Source organism: Anabrus simplex, chromosome 3, assembly GCF_040414725.1.
Source record: "Anabrus simplex isolate iqAnaSimp1 chromosome 3, ASM4041472v1, whole genome shotgun sequence".
NCBI lineage: Eukaryota > Metazoa > Arthropoda > Insecta > Orthoptera > Tettigoniidae > Anabrus > Anabrus simplex.
In genome coordinates, this window is record NC_090267.1 from 371,658,224 (window position 1) to 371,676,403 (window position 18,180).

Sequence of the window (18,180 nt, forward strand, 5' to 3'; positions counted from 1 at the left end):
TATCTCAAAAAGTAATTGTCCGATTTTTAAAATACTTACAAATTTGAACTTGTACGCAGTTGAACTTTTAGGCCAGGTGTATGAATTTGTGCCGTTCCATTTTAAAATATGGAGTTAGTATCAATATCTCTGGTATTAATCACCCCATGAGACTAAGTAGCACGGTATTTTACGAGATCCTGGATACCATTTACGAATATGAAAACGGAATGCCGAGTTATTTCCGTGTAACATGTTAGGTGAATAACCCTGTATATATAATACATTAGCCTATTGTCATTATTGAGGAACAGGATGGTTTTTAAAGAATATTATTTCATTAATTTTTTTCAAGGTGCTTTACATCGCACCAACACGATAGATCCTATAGCGTCTATGGGCCAGGAAGGGGCTGGGAGTAGGAAGGAAACGGCCATGGCCTTAATTAAAGTACAGCCCCAGCATTTGCCTGGTGTGAAAATGGGAAACCACGGAAAACCATCTTCAGAGCGGCTGAGAGTGGTGTTTGAACCTACCTTCTCTCTGAATGTAAGCTAACGGCTACACAGCCTGACGTGCACAGTCTGAGCCATTCAGCCAGGCATTCTAGGCGGAGACAGATGTGATAATGATGAGTGGTAGTAGAACTATACTATGTTTTTTTTTCAAATCCTTTTTTATGGGTGAGGAAAGAGGGTGTGTGTCCTGCCTCCGTACATTTTTGTCATTAGGTGACATCATCAACATCTGGAGCAGTTACCCACCACAGGCTGGGTCTGCTTGGAACATAATCATCTCCATCGTTTTCTGTCCATCCACCACTTCTCTTACTGTCGTCCAGTTCCATCCTCTTGTCTCCATGCTTTTCTACACTTTTCAGCCATATGTCCCTCTGTCTTTCTTTAAGTCTCCTTCCCTTCAACTCCATTTTTAATATTCAACTGCAGACTTGTTTTTCTATCTTTTCCTGCAGGGGTATCTCATGTACCATTTCCCGAACTCTCTCATTTCTTACTCTGTCCATTCTTGTCCCAGACATGGCCTACATTAAAACATGAGTTTGTTTAATATTTAATTAATTACCCAGTTAGCAATTAAATAAATCATTCCAGTGACTTACATTAGCCTACAGTCCTTCCTCTGTGAAACCCTGCATGCTGTACATCAATTGAGAATAGTCAGTTGAATCTTTCTCATTCTATAGAAGGCATGATAGCTGAGTGACATTGTCACTGACTTTTCTTCAAGTGAATGTATGTGAGATTATTGAAATTAAAAGTCACATACCTGTAGTTTGAAATCCTTGTAAAATTGGATGTTCCATGATTATGATATCACCAGTCATATAAAGCTACAAGTTTGCTTGCTCTCTCATTGTGCAAGAGATCTTTATCGATATTCCTTCCAAGCCAAGGTAAAGTGTATTACCAGGTATCCAAAAAGTTTGTGCCGCTGGGACGAAAGATGAAATTCATACGGCAGGTATCGGCAGCCCTATGTGGATGTTATCAGATGTTGACATTCCCGCCAACCATCAGTCAGCGCAGAGTTGTCAGGCGTGTTGGTTATGCTGAAAGCAGTTTTGTAGGAACTACAATCCTGAAGTAAACATGTCATTGTCAAAGGATGTGTTTGCTTTGAGTTCAAACTGGGTAGCAGTGCTGCAGAAGCTGCTCGAAAGATATACTCTGCGTTTGGAGAGGCATCAGTGAGTGAGCACACACTGCGAACATTATTCAGTCGATTTGCATCGGGAGATGATAACCACCTGAACAAGCCTTGAGCTGGATGTCCATCCACTATCGACAAAGCCCTGCTGAAGGAGAACACCAAGCATGATCCATATCAAATGTGCCAGGAACTTGCACAAGGGCTTAGTGTCAGAAAAAAACATTAGATTGAATTTGCACAACCTTCGGAAGACTTGGAAGCACAGTAAACGAGTTCCTCATGTTTATTTCTTGTATTGACTGAGGAAACCAAACTCCAGTGGCTCACTATTTGCTCTTCTTTGCTGTCACGCCTCAAGAAAGCCCCACTCCTCGACCAGATATTGACATTCACAATTAGAATTAAAGAAGGTTCAACCTATTCAATACAAAATGTGTTGTACAAGGTGTTCACAACATATTATTTATTATTACTAGTCCCGGTTTCAACGCTTAATGGTGTCATCATCAGCTAGAAATCACAAAGTGGGCAGAGTACATGTCATAAAAGTTGTATAGATAATACAATAATAATAATTGCAAAATACAAATGATAGGCTGTTTTCTCATTAAAAGCTAGAAGAATGATGTGTAATATATGGTGATATAATATAACACATAGAGGCATTATAGTCTAATGAGGCAGGTGAGTATTGTACAATAAAATTGGTGTGATGAATGAGAATAAAAGTCTTCACATGATAATAAAATGATACAGTAAAATTGTCCACTCTTCTATTGCTGTTCAGTGGAGACATAGGCCTTTATAAGTCCAGGTGCATTCTTGTATGTGGTTGGCAAGACCATCAAATATTTGTCTAAGGCCGGGAGACCTGACGTTGAGAGGTTGAATAAGGTTGATTTTTAAGGTTGTCTCAGCTCAATGTGAGTGGTGAGTGTTTAAAGGAAGAAACAACTAAGTTAATGAAATGGATAGTTAAAAATGGGATCGCGGCCGAATATGATAGGATATGAGACTCACCTTGTTTAGCGTGTTGGTTGTATGTTGTGAGAAGAGTTCTGGACAAGTGAGATGGGTGTAAGTAAGTTGAGTGAGTGTGAAGGTAGGGTGGGAGGGGTGGGAAGAGAAGGGGAGAAGGAGGGAGGAATGGAATGGAAGGGATGGAAAGGCGGAGTTCAAGGCAGGTCAGGGGGGTGGAGTGGCGGTGGTGTGGGACATAGAAGAGTGTTTTGGAGAGCGTAAAAGATCGATTTCATCAGGTGTTTACTGTTTCCAATGCAATAACTGTTTTTCCTCATACATTGGACAGACCGGGAGAAGCTTCAAAGTTAGATACTTAGAACACGTCAATGCCATTTAGTATAATAGGTTTTCTGCAATAGGCCAACATATACATGACTCAAAGCATAATTTCACTACCATAGAACAAGACCTAGAAATTCTCAAAAACATAAACAAAGGCCCTTTACTCGATGTTACGGAAAACTGTTTTATTCACTTAGATCAATTTTTCAATCCTAATCTAAACCTTAATGAAATTTCAGAAAAACCTAATATCCTTTTCGATTTTCTAATCAAAGTCTTTAGAGGTATCAAAATCACGGAGAGGAAATCGATCTTTTACGCTCTCCAAAACACTCTTCTATGTCCCACACCACCGCCACTCCGCCCCCCTGACCCGCCTTGAACTCCGCCTTCCCATCCCTTCCATTCCATTCCTCTCTCCTTTTCCCCCTCCCCCTCCTCTTCCTGCCCCTCCCACCCTACCTTCACACTCACTCAACTTACTCACACCCATCTCACTTGTCCACAACTCTTCTCACAACATACAACCAGCACGATAAACAAGGTGAGTCTCGTATCCTATCATATTCGGCCGCGATCCCATTTTTAGCTATCCATTTCATTAACTTAGTTTTTTCTTCCTTTTAAGCTTCACCACCCACGTTGAGCTGAGACAACCTTAAAAATCAACCTTATTCAACCTCTCAACGTCAGGTGTCCCGGCCTTAGACAAATATTTGATGGTCTTGCCAACCACATACAACACTGGACCTGGACTCATATATGTCTCCATTGAACAACAATAGAAGAGTGGACAATTTTACTGCATCGTTTTATTATCATGTGAAGACTTTTATTCTCATTCATCAGACCAATTTTATTGTACAATACTCACCTGAATCATTAGACTATAACGCCTCTATGTGTTATATTATATCACCACATTTTACACATCACTTCTAGCTTTTAATGAGAAAACAGCCTATCATTTGTATTTTGCAATTATTATTATTGTATTATCTATACAACTTTTATGACATGTACTCTGCCCACTTTGTGATTTCTAGCTGATGATGACGCCATTAAGTGTCGAAACCGGTACTAGTAATAATAAATAATATGTTGTGAACACCTTGTACAACACATTTTGTATTGAATAGGTTGAATCTTCTTTAATTGTAATTGTGAATCTCAGTTCAACACGGGAAAATGAAGTTGTTAACTTATAATGTGACTAGAAGGTAAGGTAAGGGTGTATTCTGCCTGAAAGCAGGTCTGAACCTCCGCAGAGGTGTGCCTCAGCCGGAGTTTACGTACGGTAGGGTGGTCAGTTCCTTTCCACTCCTCCATTCCCTTACCCCCCCCCCCACCAACAGCACATGGCAACCCATCCAAATCTTGACCACGCCCAATGTTGCTTAACTTCAGAGATCTCACATGATCCGGTGTTTCAACACGGCTACGGCCGTTGCCACATGTGACTAGAAATGGGTGTTATACAGTAATCGCAAAAGATAACATCATTGGTCGTCTCCTGGTTCTGTTGCATTTGCGCCCAAAGTAAACATTTCTTCAACAGAGGGTAGTGCTCTGTGTTTGGTGGACCAGCGCTGGTATTGTGCACTTTGAATTCCTAGAGTGTGGTAAAACCATCACAACCAAGGTGTACTCGTCCCTGTTTGAAAGGGCTGCAGCTGCACTATGTCAGAAGCAGCCAGCATTAATGAACAGGAGTGATCCTTCTTCAAGACAACGCTAGACCTCCTATAGTGAAAGCAACCAAGGAGGTAATCAACACACTTGGTTGGGAAGTTTTACCTCATCCTCCTTACTATTCAGACATCGCTTCATCTGACTGTTACCTGTTTTTGGCCATGGATAACCATTTATATGAGCAAAAGTTCCGAAACCGAGATGATGTCACGCAGGTGACAGGACAATTGTTTGCTTGTAGGTACAAGAGCCTTCACAAACGCATAAGCTTTTATCTCATTGAGAACATGTAATTGAAGCTGAGAAGATTATTTAGCTGAATAATATGCATTTATATACCAAGCCATTATTTCTCACTAAAAAATACGGCACAAACATTTTTGGATACCTGCTAGAATGGCTGATTGTGACAGTGCGGTAAATAATGTGCTTTTTTTCTTTTACAGTTGGGAGAATAATTTTGGAGTTATTTAAAGACAGTGTTCCAAAAACAGTGGAGAACTTCCGTGCATTGTGTACGGGTGAAAAGGGTGTTGGAATAATGGGAAAAGCACTACACTATAAAGGCAGCATATTTCACCGAGCCGTACCACAGTTCATGATTCAAGGTGGAGATATCATCAATTTTGATGGTTCAGGAGGAGAAAGTATATATGGACCTAAATTTGATGATGAAAATTTTTCTGTATATGTAAGTATCTTAACAACTTTCTTGTTTCATATTTACTTTTATCAGAAAGTAAATATGTGTTCCTTTTTGGTTGTTAGGCACGTGAATGAATTGTTGGACATGCAGGCAAATGCCATAGAGATTTTTAAAAATTACAAAAAAAAAAAAGGCTGATCATACAAGAATATTTTGGTCAAGATCTTAAAAGTTCATTTTTTCTGAAATAGACTATCATTAAATAATTTCCTGCTACCATCATAAAGAAATGTTTTATGACAATACAGTTCAAGAAATAAGGACATTTTAAAAGACAGAAGAAATATAAGTTAATTTGTACATGTGTATTAATTCTACTGGGGATTTACAGCTATTCAACATGAAATAGCAGAATCAGTTAACATATTTCGAAACATTCATTGTTTAATTTTTACCCAGTAGATTTCATCACAGATAGCCATTTAACATGTAAGAGAGGAAAGTGAATTCTTGTACTAGTATTTTCACTGTTGAATGTAATTTTTTTTAATAGTGAATGCACCCACTTGGAGAGTAGGATATTGAATTCCAAGAAACTTTCCATTGGAATTCTTTCTAAAATCATCAATACACTTTCACATCCTAAGTGTAATGATATATAAAAACCACCAAGTTAGTAAGAATTTTAACATTTTTATTTGACCCTCATGTTATAGCTAATTTATCGAAAAATTATTGTTGGAAAGGAACAAACAAGTGTCAAATCGAGTCATAATTGTACTAGTGTTAGCTATTGAATGTATGATTTGAAGTAGTGTATTGATTCATTCAACTGTCCGAGTGAATCGAATTGCAGCAACGGCTAGCTCACGGCACACAATTCAGCTGACTCGCAGCAGACTGTTGAGTGGCACACTTACGGATCAGTGAGATACAACACACACGGGTCATTATTGGAACACTGGCCAATCACTGGGAGCTGAACAATTTTACAGTATTGTCTAAAAAATATATATCGGCATTCGTCTGGAATTGAAATGGATCCTCTTCTTTTAATTAAATTTTAATTTTAGACAATATTGTAAATATTGTAAAATTGTACTACAATAGTTTTAACTTGTGTTTGTAACATTCGCGTCAAAACTTTCTAATCATGATATCAAAAATAACTTTTAACATCACAACATCTCATTCTAATTTTATATGACCAAACGTTCTCAATTGTAATTATTTGTTTGTGCTGATGATGCCAATTAAGAAGGGCGAAACATGTTCACAACCTTTCTATTTTTTATAATTATTTAACCACAGAATGTGGTATTGTAAGTATTGACTAGGTTAACATTAAATGTATATTTTGTAAATTGTATGTGACACTAATGTGCCATGAATTGGATCACTGTATCGATTCAGTAATGTGAAAGGGATCAAATGAATTGATTCAGTAAAATGATAAACTTGACCATAATAGAGCTGTATTTTTTCCTGTATTGACTTGACTAAACCTATTTAAAACTATTTAAAATAGTATTTTGGTCAAATCCGCCTTGCCAATACACTTCTCATTATTGAAACTATTTATTCATCGAACATGTTTGAGAATGTATTTCTTGTATCTTGACTGGGCAAGTTGGCCATGCAGTTAGGAGCACGCAGCTGTGAGCTCGCATCCGGGAGATAGTGGGTTCGAATCCCACTGTCGGCAGCCCTGAAGATGGTTTTCCGTGGTTTGCCATTTTCACACCAGGCAAATGCTGGGGCTGTACCTTAACTAAGGCCACGGCCACTTCCTTTCCATTCCTAGCCCTTTCCTGTCCCATCGTCGCCATAAGACCTATCTGTGTCGGTATCACGTAAAGCAAATATTAAAAAAAAATCTTGTATCTTGTGATATTCATCACTGTCTTTACGTAAAAATATATATTTAAAAAATGTTTCCAGATCTTCATTATCACTTCCTATGATTGTTCTGATTCATATCATCTTTCAGTCTTTGATCCTGTGATCTATACAAACATTAGAAGGCATCATCATGGCAGCTTTCAGAAGTTTTGCTTTACTGCTTGTAGCCTTGAGAATTTTCACATTTAAACATGTCATATTGTTGGAATCATTTTTCATCTGGAGTTATTTTCCTGAAACAATGAAGTGTTTCTGAGCTTTTGAATTGATAGTGAGGGCTTCTGGACTATATGTATATGGGAAAAGAATGAAAAAGGAAACTAGTTGAGTTTTGTGAGATGAATAGAATGATTGCGGGCAACACATGGTTTTGAAAAAAAAAAAAAAAAGAGGGAAAATTACAAGATATATCTGGTGTGACAGAAGGATAAAATCAGTAATTGATTACTTCCTGGTGGAAAGGACAGATTGTGGACAATTGGTGGAGATAACAGCTTTTCCTGGAGAAGCATACGTTGGAGATCATAGAGTTGTGATGGCAAAAATGAGAGTGGGGAAAATGGAAAAAATAAAGGAGATAGGAGAGAAATAGTAAAATATAAGTGTGGAAATTAAAAGATAAGAATGTACAGGAAGAATTTCTGGAGAGACTGAAACAAGAAATTCTGGTTACTGAAGTAGTAAATGTGGAAGATGAACGGTCCAACTTCTAAAGGGCATTTTTAAGTGGGGCAGAGAGTGCCTAATAGAACATCGGCAAGAGTGAAAGGAAAGGAGACACCCTGGTGGAATGTGAGTCAAACAGTGAAAGAAAAGATGAAAGCCTGGCAATTGGTAAGAAAAGAAGAAAAGTTTGGGAAAATTTACACGAAAGATGTAAACAGATGGAACTGGCAGTAAAAGAATTGTATGAAGTAATAGGAAAGAAAGAGTATATACAAAGCTGATGAAAGAGGAAGGTGGAGAGTTGATAATATATCCAGAAGCAATAAAGGGAAGATGGAAGGTGTATTTTGATAAACTGCTGAATGTGAGAAATTGTGCAGAGGATACGGTAGTAGTACGGTGTGATGTCTCAACAGTAGAAGATGATATAACCATGTTAGAGGTGGATTTAACAATGCGTAAAATGAAAATAGGGAAGGCACCAGGAATGGTTGAAATTAGTGCGGAAATGTTAAAGGTTGCTGGATCTGTTGAACTACAATGGGTGAACAGATTGTTAAATTGCATATGGAGACAGAAATTATACCAGAAGACTGGGGAAAGGGAATAATAATAATAATAATAATAATAATAATAATAATCTTTGTTTCTTTCTTTATTCGTGTCAGAAGTACCAAACTTTACATACGGACATTTAAAAAACATATCTACATTCCTACTATACAAATATACAGGTTTGTTATACAAACAATCACAGGTAAAGCAACAGTTTGAGAGCTAGGTGATTGTTGCCCAGTATTTGGCGAAGTAGCGTTGAGGTAGGCTGCAATCAAGTTTTTCATAAAGCACATTGAAGATATAGAACACACTGACATAGATATTGGATCATCTGCTGCTCTCTGCAATCACAGAGTGATGAATCGCTTGAGAAACTTCACTTCTGCATATTTACTTTTGTTCTGCTGACTTCTGTGCGGAGTCTGTTAAGGGGCTTTCCAGATTGTCCACTTCTCCTGGTGTCCACATGGAAGACTTTCCTTCGGCTCTATCCAGTTGGAAAGATGGTTGATTCTTTCTTTCAACATTTTGATCCTAGCATTCTCTGCTTTCCCCTCAAGCTTAACTGATGTGCGGAGAAAGCTTTTTCTAGATTTTATTCTCTGTGTAGCTGGGTGGTATCCATAGAGAGAATGTGCTTCTGAAGTAGATGATTGGAGCCTTTCTTTGTTAGCTACTATCTTCCTATAAATCTCACTAGCAATACCAGCTAAAAGTTGGGATCTTCTCATTGGTGTAGATTTCAAGCATCCGGTAATGATCGTACAACTTTCATTGAGAGCGATGTCGACCTGCTTCGTATGGGCTGACCTGTACCAAACCGGGGAGGCATATTCTCCTGCAGAGTAGCATAGAACTAGAGCTGATGTTCTAATTGTTTGTGGTTGTGTTTGCCAACTTTTTCCTGACAATTTGTGTAGAATGTTTTTTCTAGCAGCTATCTTTTGTTTTAAGTTTTGGCGATCCAGCATAACTCCCAGGTACTTTGGTGTAAAGCAGTGTTCCAGCAAGTTCCCTTTTCATAGTTCTTTGAGTTTCTGAGAGGCCTGCACGTGCCGCAGATGGTAAGCACAATAATAATAATAATAATAATAATAATAATAATAATAATAATAATAATAATAATAATAATAATACCAGTCTCAAAGAAGGGGGACAAAAAAAGTGTGTGGTAACTATAGAGGAATTATTACACTCTTATAACAAGTGACAAAAATACTGGAGAGAATATTAGAGAGGAGAATGAGAAGAGATGTAGAAAGGGAGTTGCAGGAGGAACAGTATGGCTTTAGAATTGGAAGATCTACAGTGGATCCAATCTTCAGCATGAGGCAATTAATGGAAAAGAATTGGGAATATAGAGAGGATCTGGTCGTAACAATAGTGTTTCTGGGGAGAAGGTGTGGGAAACCGTGGTCAAAAAGAGACTGGGAACACAAATTGTAGAAATGGGTGCATGCAATGTACAAAAACTGTGTCAGCAGCGTACAGACTCCGTTGGGAAAGACAGAATAGTTTAGGAATGAAACTGGACTAAGTCAGGGGAGTGTGCTGTCACCTCTTTTGTTTCTAATGGTTATGGACAAAATTGTAAAGGAGACAAAGAAAGCATATGGGAATAGGGAGAGGAAGTTTATTGCTATTTGCAGACAGTATTGTAGTCTGGGAAACAAACAGCAAAGAAGTACAAGTTGATGCACTGAACAAGAACATTGAAAAATAAGGTATCAAATCAACGCAGAGAAAATCAATCCCATGGTGATTTCAAGAGGAGAAAGACAAGGGAAAGGCATTGTGAAAATTGGTGGTCAAAGCCTTGAAATTGTTGACAGTTTCAAATACCTGGGTAGTGAATTCAAGCAGAATACAAGGCTGGACATGGAGATTAGCAAGAGGGTGCAGCAGGGCAATGCATTCAACCAGAGTATATGAAATCTTATCTATACATATAAAATAAGAGTTTTGTCTGTACATTGCCCAGAATTTAACAAGGATGGTATTTCTGTATCAGTCATGTCCACAGTAAAAAGGAAATGCACTTTTTAATTTTCCGTAATTTCTGTCTGTCTGTATGTATGTACACGCATCACAAGAAAGAAGGGAATCTAATTAAAATCGGTATGTAAAGTCGGGGAATAAGTCTCTACAATAAGTAATTTTATTCGCGCTAAGTGAAATGGTAGTTTAGGGGAAGGCTTAAAATTTAATTTTCAAATATTTGTGTTATTAGGGGTCGTATCTTAATGATAATCGGTATGCAAAGTCGGGATAATATGTCTATATAATGTAGCCCACAAATAATTGTTTTCACGCTGTATGAAATGGTAGTTTAGGGGATGGCCTATAATTTAATTCTCAAATATTTATGTCATTCGTGGTCGTATCTTAATGAAAACTGGTACCCAAAGTCGGGGAATAAGTCTCTACAATCTAGGCTATAGATAATTGTATTCACGCTGAAAAACATGGTAGTTTAGGGGAAGGCCTAAAATTTATATCTCATATATTTATGTTATTAGCGGTCGTATCGATAAATACTACATAACTGAAGTTATATGGTATTAAATTTCCAATCATTTATATCTCGTGCATTGTTACTGACTATGATCACAGAGATATTCATGAATTTGAATTTTTGTTACTAAGTCCATATCAGCGCTAAGTCACGAGAACATGGGTTAACAGAATTTAATAAAAATCGGTATGTAAAGTCGGAGAATAAGGAACTACACTCTACGCTATAAATACTTTTATGAGACATCCTAATATCACACAGTCGAAAGAAAACTAAATGTGAAGGCCTACAATATAGAAAGCTCATAAAATTTATTAACTATAACATTACATTGACCATTGTTTGTTATGATGTGCTTTGTGTCTTCTGTTGCCACTCCCGATACATAGGATTACTGCTGCGTACCAACTATTTTTTATTCGCTGTACGTCGCACCGACGCAGATAGGTCTTACGGTGACGATGGGATAGGAAAGGGCTAGGAGTGTGAAGGAAGTGGCCTTGGCCTTAAATAAGGTACAACCCCAGAATTTGCCTGTTGTGAAAATGAGAAACCAAGGAATATCATCTTCAGGGCTGCCGACAGTGGAGCTCGAATCCACTGTCTCCTGGATGCAACCTCACAGCTGCGTGCCCCTAACCACACGGCCAACTCGCCCGGTTGTACCGAGTGTAACAGCCTGTCTAAATATTGGCGCGAAGTAGCTGAGGAGTTAGATAACTTTCTTCTTTAGCATACCATTCCTCTGGTTCATAAATTTTCTGATACTTAAAAAAAAAAAATTTTTTTTTTTACTTGTTGCTTTACATCGCACCGACACAGATAGGTCTTATGGCGACGATGGGACAGGGAAGGGCTAGGAGCGGGAAGGAAGCGGCCGTGGCCTTAATGAAGGTACAGCCCCAGCATCTGCCTGGTGTGAAAATGGGAAAACACGGAAAACCATTTTCAGGGCTGCCGACAGTGGGATTCGAACCTACTATCTCCCGAATACCGGATACTAGCCGCACTTAAGCGACTGCAGCTATCGAGCTCGGTTTTTCTAATACTACTGGTACGTATCACACTGGTTCATGATAGCATTCGAACTATTCAGTCCCTACTCTGAGGCACTAATTGGAATGAGCAGTTTGGATATTTCACAGAACAATAGCACAGGAGTGTTCACGGCTGTCTGCAGCCTGGTCATTCCAGCTCTGGACCTTTGAACTGATAGATCGGCACCGTAGTACTGTTTGTTAAAAGTGAGAAAATGTGCAGTTTTTAATTTGATTGAGTATTTTATATGATAACATTGCTTTTAATCCCTACATTCCTACTGACGTTTATGTAATGACCTATGTTGACTTTAGTCAGGAAATCCACAAAGTCAGTCTTTCAGAGAATCCCGTAGCGAAGCACGGGTACATCAGCTAGTCTGGAATAAGGAAGTACCAAGGAAGTGTAAAGTGATAATGTACAAAATGTATTATGCACCCATTCTGACCTACCGGTATTTGGCTGAGACCTGGGCGATGACAAGTAGAGAGGAGAGTAGAATTTAAGCCACTGAAACAAAATACCTAAGAAATATGATAGGAAAGACAGATTGTGAAATGAAGATGTGAGAAAGGAGGTCGGAATAGAAAAGCTAAATGAGAGAATTGATAGGAGTAGACTGAGATATGAAGGCCATCCGAAAAGTGGTTCCCGTTTGTGCAATAAAGACACAGGAGTAAATATTAACAAATATACTTGTTTTTATTGGAAAGAGCATACTTGACACTACTTCTCCACATAATCTCCAAGCAAATGTAGGCATTTGTCATAACGTGGGACGAGTTTTTGTATTCCAGCGTCATAGTCCTCCGCCGCCAGCGTATTGAGATACGTAGTCACGGCTCGTTTAAGTTCTTCATATCTGTCAAATCTTTTTCCCGCCAGAAAGTCTTTAAGCTTTGTAAATAGATGAAAATCCGAAGGGGTCAAGTCCGGGCTATACGGGGGATGGTCGAAGGTTTCCCACTTGAATTGCTGCAAAAGTTGTTGTGTTATCGCAGCTGCATGAGGCCTGGCATTGTCATTAAGGAGAATGACGCCTGTAGACAATAGATCTCACCGTCGATTTTGTATTGCCTGCCGTAATTTCTTTAATGTTTCAACAATACGCATTAGCATTAATTGTGTCTCCACGGGCCATAAAATCAATGAGCAGTACACCTCGGCGATCCCAGAAAGCGGTTGCCATGAGTTTCCTGGTGGACAGAACTGTCTTGAATTTTTTTGGTTTGGTTGGTGAATGAGCATGATGCCACTCCATTGACTGTCGTTTACTCTCAGATGATGCATAACAAACTCATGTTTCGTCCCCAGTAATGATGCGAGTCAGGAGTCTCCTTTATCGGAATAACGTCCCAGAAACGTCAGTGCTGCAGCCATACACTTGGTTTTGTGCTTCTCTGTAAGCATGCAAGGGACCCACCTTGCACAGATTTTTGAATAATGCAGATGATCTTTGACAATTTCATGAACAATTGTTCGAGACACATTAGGAACATGTTCACAGAGTTCAATTGTGACGCGCCAATTGTTCCTCATGCATTCGTCTACTGCGCTCAGCAGTTATTCTGTAACGACAGATGGTCTCCGTGAACGCTCCTCGTCGTGTGTATTCCCCCTTCACAGGTTGAAGTTGCAACACCAGCGCCGAACAGACAAGTCCATCACATTGTCTCCATACACCTCCGTTAATTGGCGATGAATATCACAAGGTCGAACGTTTCGTGCATTAAGAAATTTAATCACTGCCCTCACTTCACAACTGGCGGGGTTCTCAATTTGTTTAAACATTTTAAACGATCACAGACACAACACAGACAATGCTAGCATCACGCAACCTCGCACAGAGCAGGCAGACAAGCCACTGACGCGGTCTGACCTTGCCCAGCGGCTACCCGAGTCGTCAGCGCTTCATGCGGCGCTAACGGGTACTACTTTCCAGATGGCCCTCGTAGTTTGGACATATAAAGAGGATGGAGAAGGAAAGAATACCAAAACACATGACGGAGATGAAGTTCGAAAGAAAGAGAGCGAGAGGGAGACCTAGAACAAGGTGGATCGATTCAGTAAAGGGGAATGCAAGAAGAAGAAACCTGGACAGGGACAACATGATGGAGAAGGAATGGTGGAAAGAGAGAGTAAGACAGAGAAATGCCATAAATGCCCCGGCCCGACCAAGAGCTGGATAGGGGGAATGGAAGATGTTGATAATCGAGGGCTTCCGCTATAACTTTCTTTAGTTGATTCAGGACTCCCTCAGTCTTATAAATGCTGTCATGGAATTTGGAAGAACCTTTATAAAAGAAATAGTCCTGATTTTTATCACATGTGCACCAAATCCGACCATTTACTAAACACGGGTGAAAAATCACGTATACAAAATGATATTTCCTTTCTTAAAGAATCGTCTCCTGAAAGTATCGTTATCTCAAGTGTTGAGAATATTTTCTAAGTACACTTTGATTTTTAAATTCTACACAAGAATTTTGAGGATTTAGCCTCCCCAAACAAATTCAAGAGTATTTATTGACAGAACAGACTGAACCCATCATTGTTGGGATGTTTAAATTACAAGAAATACAAGAAGTGGTCATGGGAGTCATATAGAAAAGGAGAAAGAAGTACCATGAAAAATAAAAGAAAATACTCCAGCCAGTAGAAAAAATTAATAAAGGGCTCTAGAGAAATAATTAACCATTTTTAAAGACATCAAAATTGGAATTGATGTACTTGCCTTTAAAATTATACAGAAAATAATGTGCTCACCACTGATCTCTATACATGGATGGCTCGTAGCTTGTGTAGCAGTAACACGAATAGAAGATGACTGGCGTAGTAAGATGGGAGCGAGCGCACGGTGCAGTAGACTACGAGGACGCGCTTGCTTTGTTCCTTAGAGCATACAAACAGACAGAGAGGTCGCTCCCTATATTTCTACCGGCCAAGCGTGGCACCAACATCAAGCTCTGAGCGATGGTGACAAATGCTATTCCCTTGGAATATTTCCTTTCCTTTTTGTATGAAAAGTGTTAAGTATCACTATATACATGTAATATTTGGATGTGTTTACATGTCAGTTAAGCGTTATGGTGGCATGATTAGGCCTTACGTTGTTAACACAATAATTAGCACTTTTACATACACTAAAACGACGCACTATGAACTCTACGCTATAAACCACACATTTACAAAGGAATTAAGATGAAACACATCAGTGAAAAATCAATAGTTTAGATATTTCACTCGCTGAATTGAAACATGTTACTTCTGCATATTAGTAAATTATAAACAAACAAGGGAGGCATGCTTGTGCTACTACGATTAATACAAATACGAATTCCTAAATGTAAATAATACAAATACGGTACATAATATATTTAAACTATCAAAGTATACATGTGTGGCAGATATAAATTGAGTACTATTTGGAAGAGGTACAACGTTCTCTCCGTCAGTTCAAATTAAAATATTTCCTAACATAACATAACATAATTGTATTGATTACATAGTAAACAAGTGACTGTCAGCATGCCCAGGTGTACTTCTATGGCAAATACTCTGCGAAATACTTAAATATCCAGCGAAAAACACACAGTAAACTATCATTATGCCATTACAGGAGAAGTGGGTGTGGTTCTGAGCTTTTAAATGTCCTGCGGGCTCGTATTAAATGGCTTCTACCAGCTTTAAACAAGCCATAATGACTAAAATAAAAACATTTTCTGAAAGAGAAAGAATTGGGCTATTTTTGTATGAATAAAAAGAAAAATAGAGTTTTTGGCTCAAAATACAAAACATTCAGTCATACCTCCCCTTTAAAAATGCATAATTTTGTGGTATACATGTATACAATTTACACCAATTTTTCCAGAAACTATTTCACTTGTATTGTGTTACCGATCACTAATTGCGTGTATTCAGCATCTAAGTTAATATTTGTTGGCCGTTATTACACACTCATTTTTATTGCTATCCCGGAGAATTACTGACCTCGGAATGACGTGTCAGTGTTCCCTATGTCCTTATGCTTTGAGTGAACATGTCCCTATATTTTTAATTACTCCAATGCACCATTAATTGCGATTTAAAATTGATTATATTATCATTGCTTCCCCATAAGGAGAGCTCTAGGATGGGTACACCAACATGGTGGACCGCGCGCTCAACTTGGCGTACTTTCTCCTGCAGCGGAGAGCTGCTATCAGCGATCCATGTATAGAGATCAGTGGTTCTCACATATTGAATAAAATTCCTATTCCAATAAGGGATTTTGTTTTGTATTAGGGACTTGTTAGGTTAGGACATTAAGGCACAATTTCTAATTCTGCTCTTTGTAGTTGACTTTGCTGTATGTTTTAACTTGGAACATGGCAGCTACTGAAGACCAGTTGCAAGAAGGGATAGAGAGAGTTAAAAGATTGTTTTAACATGTCTTTTAGTTTTCATTACCGAGATCTAGGCGATACAATTTTTGTTCAAACCAATTTCTACCTCCCCGCTCCGTTTCTCTACCAGTGGTTGTCACCCACCGATTCCTGGGTGTTTGATTTACATTATGAAGATTTGGGGTGGATTGGGTCGCCCTCTGTGGATGGGGGTGGTAAAATACATCCCCAGTATCCCTTGTCTGTCATAAGAAGTGACTTAATTGGGGGACCAGAGGTCCTCAACTTGGGAGTGTGGGTTGGCGACCATGGTTCCCGTAGCCCAGATTGGCATTGTTTCGAATTACGAGTACTTGTGTCAGACTTCTTGCTTTCATCTTTTTTGTCTGGCATCCATTGGTCAACTCTTGTTTCTTCTGACCCTGATGGTATTAGGTTTGGATGGCCTAGGGAGTCATTAATTTTCATGCCCTTCCCTTTCTTTTGTTGGTACCTTCATTCTTCGTAGGATCGGACCTTTTCCTTTTCCCCTGTGATTAGTGTTACGAGAGGATAGTTGCCCAATTGTACTTCCTCTTAAAACAATAGTCACCGAGCAAGTGTCTCTGTGGTCCGGGTTACATAGCTATCAGCTTGCTTTCAGGAGATAGTGAGTTCAAACCACACTGTCGGCAGACCCAAAGATGGTTTTCCGTAGTTTCCCATTTTTACACCAGGCAAATGCTGGGGCTGCACCCTAATACCTTAATTAAAACCACAGTCAATTCCTTCCCACTCCTAGCCCTTTCCTATCTGTGATGTTACTACGAAACTTAATTATATTTGGAACTATTTGGAAATTTGTGTCATTGGTGTTTTTACACCTTAATTTTGCATTTCCATAAGTTATGAGGAAATGCAGCTGGTTTTCATTTGAACACTGTCTGTTGGCATGACTGTTAACTAAACTTTCATCCAGTTGGTGGCGCATCAAGTGGCCACTATACATAACTACAACAATGTGGCAAATAATTAGATACAAATAAAAGGCAAAAACATTACCATTGGTGCAAGGCGTCAGAATGCTTCATTTCACCTTTATTTAATCTTGGGCAATTGTTTTTTGATGCCCTTGTAGTAGTTCAAATTTTCATCATGTAAGCTTATCTTAAGTACATATTGATTCCGGAACCTTAACCTGCGAGTGGTTGCTATGTGAGATTTTGTCTCACATTATTTTGTATTGCGAGTTTACTTCTCAGCGATGCAAGGGAAATGACTGTTCCCTCTTCTAGCTGAGTTGATAACTGTCATGAGTAAGGCGATTCATATTTGAAGGGTAAGCATCCCCTCCTCTATGATATAGATGTTGATTCCCATAGGGAACCTGAAATATTTGTCCCGAATGAGTACATTTATAATACCAATATAAATGGTCCGTTATTGGACATTATAAATTTTCCAGCTAACTCATTACTGGTTGTCAACGTTTTGCCCCCGTGTGCTAAGTTGGGCTCATCAGTTGGTACTTAGCACACCCATCAAGACGCATGGCTAGTGCATACTGTGGAGGCTACTGCGTAGGCCACTTGGAGCCACCGGCAGTGCCAATGCACTATGGGAGACTTTGTCTCATTACCAAAAATTGATGCCTGCTTGGCCATCATTCCTTGATTGATTGATTGATTGATTGATTGATTGATTGATTGATTGAATCCAAATTACTGGCTTATATAGCATGGGATGGAGAGCTGCATGAAACCAGTCTATGGACTGATGACCCAAACAACAACATAGAACAGTCCACAAGCAGCAATACATATGCCTAGCTTTCATAGGAATTT

At 38.9% G+C, this 18,180-nt stretch overlaps 1 protein-coding gene across 3 annotated transcripts in view; it reads left to right on the forward strand.

The window, feature by feature from the left end:
- The window catches only part of Cyp40 (Cyclophilin 40), a 164,921-nt gene that overhangs the window by 3,414 nt on the left and 143,327 nt on the right, over positions 1 to 18,180 (forward strand). For all 3 annotated transcript variants that reach the window (XM_067143310.2, XM_067143308.2, XM_067143309.2), the window contains exon 2: positions 5,094 to 5,338. In XM_067143310.2, the coding sequence (XP_066999411.2) occupies positions 5,094 to 5,338 (245 nt within the window). The remainder of the gene's footprint in view (positions 1 to 5,093; positions 5,339 to 18,180) is intronic.